General features: G+C 45.9%; 1 protein-coding gene across 1 annotated transcript; it reads right to left on the bottom strand.

Annotated features, from left to right (window-relative positions):
• Positions 1-4,013: 4,013 nt before the first annotated feature.
• LOC118417490 (extensin-2-like) lies at positions 4,014-4,761 on the bottom strand. The gene is made up of 2 exons (XM_035823068.1): positions 4,758-4,761; positions 4,014-4,453 (listed from the first exon to the last, which is right to left on the bottom strand). The coding sequence occupies exons 1-2, from the start codon at positions 4,759-4,761 to the stop codon at positions 4,014-4,016; spliced, it is 444 nt and encodes a 147-aa protein (XP_035678961.1).
• Positions 4,762-5,066: the final 305 nt, after the last annotated feature.

Below are 5,066 nucleotides of genomic sequence, written 5' to 3'. Positions count from 1 at the left end.
ACAGGGTCTGATAGTAGTGATATTTCTGTGCGGAACGAATTTCCTTTATGTCTCAGAAATGAGATCAATTAGCATATTGCAAGCACTGTCAACTGAGTTACAATAAAATGTGAGGCCAAACTCTTTACTTCATTTCGTCTTAACACTGAGAGATGATAGTAGCTAGTTGAAGATAGTTATACCCTTTTTTGCACTTATGTTATATGACATCATTTGTACATAGATGAAATACTCTCTTGTGTTAACTTAAACAGCAAAATATAGTTATGTGCCTTGTACACTTGTTGTAACTTTTTATATTTATAACTATGGTTTGTGTGGTATAAAGTAACAACATCATTTCCTCATACAAAGAAGAGTTTCACATGCAACAAGGGTAAGGGCCATGATTGTAAGGGATGAGGGAGGTGGTCCATAAGGGTGGGGGGGTTTACTGGGTGCTTCCCTGGTGCATATTGGTCATAAACTAACCCATCATGGTCATGAATTGTCCCATCATGTTGAAGACAGTACGTGTCTCATGTTCCTGCTGCATCTTCAGGACCATCAGATCGTGCTCCTCCCACGCTGCCGCCCTCTGTCTCCTGTTCCTCCTGCAGGCTGCTGTCGGTGGGGACAAAAGGTCGCAGCTTTTGTCGATGTCTGTTGACAATACTGGTTGGGTTGGTTGGGTTCTCGAGAGGGCACGAGGCTCCTTGTTCTCCCATGTTGTGTCCGAGGACTTGGTCCACCAGAGCACCGGAGGGGGCGAAGAGGTTGACCGTTTCTTGACCTTATTTTTCGAGATCTCGCCTGCCATGGTGCCAGCTGTTGGAAGGGTGAAGAAACAGAAATAGTCACAACACCAGGGGCAAACAGAGCTACAGTAACGGAACGGAGCTCCCAGAGACGCTCTGGGCAAAGCTGTGGTGTAGGGTGGAGGAGGAACTGGGAACATCTGTGAATGTAGCTGAGGTGTCACCGGTGAAAGAACATTGAGCTCTTTGTTCAATATTCTTTGACTCTTCAATGTAGCTCATTACCTGGTTGAAGGACACCCTTAGGGAGGATCCCACCCAGAGTGATGCATGTATAGATGGCATCATAGATGTCAACCATTGGGCCCCATGACGCCCTTTTATTTATCCCGTGGATGAGATGTTCAATCCTTGACTGAATCTGTTTGTGACCGTATGCTCGCTCATACAACTTTTCCAGGACTTCTAGCTCCCTTGTGTCCCTGCTTATACCGATGTTCCATTTTTTACGAGAGCGAAGAGTCGGATGGAGATGACTTTTCACGTTCAGTTGTAACTGGAGCTGGCGAGGAGGTACATGTTCTAGATCGGGAATCTCGTTACAATATTAGGCTGCCCTAGTGTTACATTCTGATTTCTAAGCGCTGTTGATTGATATATAATATTCAGTAGCCTTACGTATTTTTATACCCGGTCCCAGTATCGGGGAAACGATGTTTGAGAGACAGTATCTTTAACACTTTCATTCGGATATTCCTCTATTCCTTTAAGAATGAGCTCTTTGCCTTGAGCGTTTGTTCCAAGTATTTCTCCACAATAGACCAAGATCGGCTTGACTAGGCTATTAAATAAGTCCAGGGCAAGAGACATTGAGGGATTATGATTTGGTGCCAGCAATGATTTAAGTTTAAAGGATGCTCGCATAGCTTTTACTCTAAGTTGTTTATTGGCACCAGTGAAATGATCCTGATAGTGTTATGGTTACTCCCAACTAAGTATGTGTAAAAGTTTGTGAAACTTATAATTTGTCTTTGTGATTGAAAGGCCGGGGGGAGCGTTTATGACAGTTAGTTCTTCGTTTTTTTTAATATCATAATTTCAGGTTTTTTTCTCCATTAATCGACAGTTTCCAAGTGGAGCAAAATTTATCTAATCTTTCCAGACAATTTTGAAGACTCTTTTCTGTTTGTGAAATGAGCACACGATCGTCTGCCCAAAGAAGGCTACTGATAAGGATATCTTTTAGGATTACAGGGTCGCATAATGGTGAAGTTAATGTGGAAGGTCGTTGACAAACAGATTAAAGAGGAGTGGACTTATAATTAGATTGCATCCCTGGCGTACACCGCAAGAAGATCTGAAGTAATCTGCGAGGCCATGAGATGTTTTCACACAATATTCTACAGTACCGTACATTAATTGTATAATTCTGAAGAAATTGCCACCTATACCTGACGATAAGACTTTGTAGAATAAACCATTACTCCACACAAAGCAAAGGCTTTTCTGAAGTCTACAAAGCATGTATATAGTTTTCCTCCAGGTACAGACAACTGTTTATCAATGAGAGATTTCAGAACAAAGATATTATCACTGGTCCGAAAGTCTTTTCAAAATCCGGATTGAAAGGGGGACAAAATGTTGTTGTTTTCTAAGAGTTGTTGTAAGTGGTTGCTGAGTACTGATGTGAACAACTTTCCGACACAGCTAGAAATGGCAATACCTCGATAATTTGAAGGGTTCGACGGATTCCCGCTTTTGTATTTGGGGACAAGAATGCCCTGGCTCCATTCGTTTGTAGTCTTCAAGGCAGGACTGTTTTTGTTGAGGTTGGATTGCATGTTTGTTCCTCTCGGCAAGACTAGTTCAGTGTTGTTGTCGGGGCACATGGCAGCATTTTTGGAAGCTTTGCGAAGTGTGTTTAATTTTGCTATGGTCTCATGTGTTTGATCATTATCTTGGGTTTGACGTCATTCCAAAGGAGTCAGCGAAAACCCTAACCTGCGTCTTTACGTTTACCGATGTTTGTGTTGGGGCTACCGGGGACTGTGTGCCGGGAACTGCCTGTGGGGTTGCCGGTGGCTGGGTGTCGGTCACAAGTTACCGGTGGCTGGCTGCTTGCGTCTGTCCGGGCACGTGGTTGTGTATTGGCGGTTGTTGGGGCCTTTGAGTCCGGGGATGTCGGTATCTGCACGGCGGGAGAAGAGTTTGTTTGATGTTCGAGGCCAGAAACCACTTCTGCGTAGAGGCGCTGGATTCTGGAATCGTCCTGTTGAGAACTGTCGTGTACGCGACTAGTCGTCGTATTGACAGATTGCGGTTGATTTAGTAGTAGCGTTAGTTGGGCTTGTAGGGCTTCCTGGTCAGCTTTTTGGGAAGAAGTCGTTTGGGCCAGGTCTTTGGAGATTTCGCGTTGTCGTTCTAGCTCAGTGTTCAGATCTTGAATCTGTCGAGCCTGTTTCTCCACCTCTTTCTTTCTGTTTTGAACATTAGCCTTCAGGTCATTGATACATTTCTCTTGATTGTCCATCGTGACCTTATTGCTGAAGACAAATGCCTTCAAGTCGTTCTGAGCCGCTACATCCAGACACCAGGCCCCACGCATGCGTGGACTGTTCCATTGGTGAGGGGGGAGCTAAACTATCTGAAGTAATCTTACATTTCCCTTTTATCTTCTGTTGGCTTCACTAGATTAACGTTACATAAGTTAAGAGAGGGGGGGGGGGACGCCTACAGACGGTGTTTTCTACTATATTGTTCATTTCTGTTGACGTGGTTCTCTACTTCAGCCAGGCGGGCATTCCCTTGTCACCATGCAAGGATGCGTTTCCATTCGAACAGCTCGATTTTCAGATTTATTGGCGTCAATGATATCTCGCTTGTCGAGGAATTCCACCTTCATTTTCCCGAAACTCGCCTGTTTGTCCCGTCGATCTCAGAGGTCTTTAGTGAACACAGGAATAGGTCAGTATATAATGGTGTATAATTAAGTAAAACTTGCCAGTGCCCCAGTTGCATATTTTACTGCGACACCGTTTAATCAGGTTTCAGTAAAATACATTACAAATCTGCATATTATGATTACACGGGCATAAAATTCAAACCTATTTCATTTAACATGATGATACACGTTTGCCTTTTTCTTTGAGCTCCACCCATCTGCATTCTGCTGTTCTGAACTCTGTACAGTCCAGCTCTCCATGCAAACTCCATCGCTGTACTGTTCACGCCAACTGCCAGCTTGGTTCAGAACCCCATACAGTTCCGTTTGGTGTCTTATTGGTGCACGGATGGAGGCGGTACGGCCTGCACGTATGGAGACGGTTTGGTTTGCACGTATGGAGGCGGTACGGCCTGCACGTTTGGAGACGATACGGCCTGCACGTATGGAGACGGTACGGCCTGCACGTATGGAGACGGTTTGGTTTGCACGTATGGAGGCGGTACGGCCTGCACGTATGGAGACGGTTTGGTTTGCACGTATGGAGGCGGTACGGCCTGCGCGTCTGGAGGCGGTGCGGCCTGCACGTATGGAGACGGTTTGGTTTGCACGTATGGAGGCGGTACGGCCTGCACGTCTGGAGGCGGTGCGGCCTGCACGTATGGAGACGGTTTGGTTTGCACGTCTGGAGACGGTACGGCCTGCACGTATGGAGGCGGTACGGCCTGCACGTATACGGAGGCGGTACGGCCTGCACGTATGGAGGCGGTACGGCCTGCACGTATGGAGGCGGTACGGCTTGCACATATGGAGGTGGTGCAGCCGCAGGAAGATTGTAAGGTAGTCTTTTAGAGCAACGACTTTTATGCCATGCTTGTCATCCATAAAGACTATTGCCTTATACTCCTTGAACCTAACAGAAAATAATTTCAATTACTTGAAGATGACAGCGACATAGTGTGCATCAACATGGTCGTGGTTAAGCTGACGACTCTGGACCATGTATTTTACATTCAGCCGACCTGTGTACCGTATTGCCCGGTCTACGTATGGGTTTTGGGCCAGAACTGTAGGCTCACCCATGAAGCACTCGGTATCTCTGCTCCTTCGGGGAGTCTTTTGCACACTTGAGTGATGGAGTCTGGTACAGACATAGCTAGGGCCATATGGCAACCTTGCCCGTGCCGTCTATCGTCTACAGTTGCCAACTGCATTTCCTCCATCATTTTGGTAGCTTCATCCCAGAAGTGTAAAATTTCCTGAGGGTCCCTCAGACGTGACGAATTTAGTCATATTCTTCCATTTCTCTCTTCTACTTACCAGGTTCATAAAAAAGTTTAGTGCATGTTGCCCCCTGCTCCATCCACTTGGCTCTCCTCCAACTTATC

This window comes from Branchiostoma floridae, chromosome 6, assembly GCF_000003815.2.
Source record: "Branchiostoma floridae strain S238N-H82 chromosome 6, Bfl_VNyyK, whole genome shotgun sequence".
Classification (NCBI taxonomy): domain Eukaryota; kingdom Metazoa; phylum Chordata; class Leptocardii; order Amphioxiformes; family Branchiostomatidae; genus Branchiostoma; species Branchiostoma floridae.
This window is presented reverse-complemented; position numbering and strand designations above follow the sequence as displayed.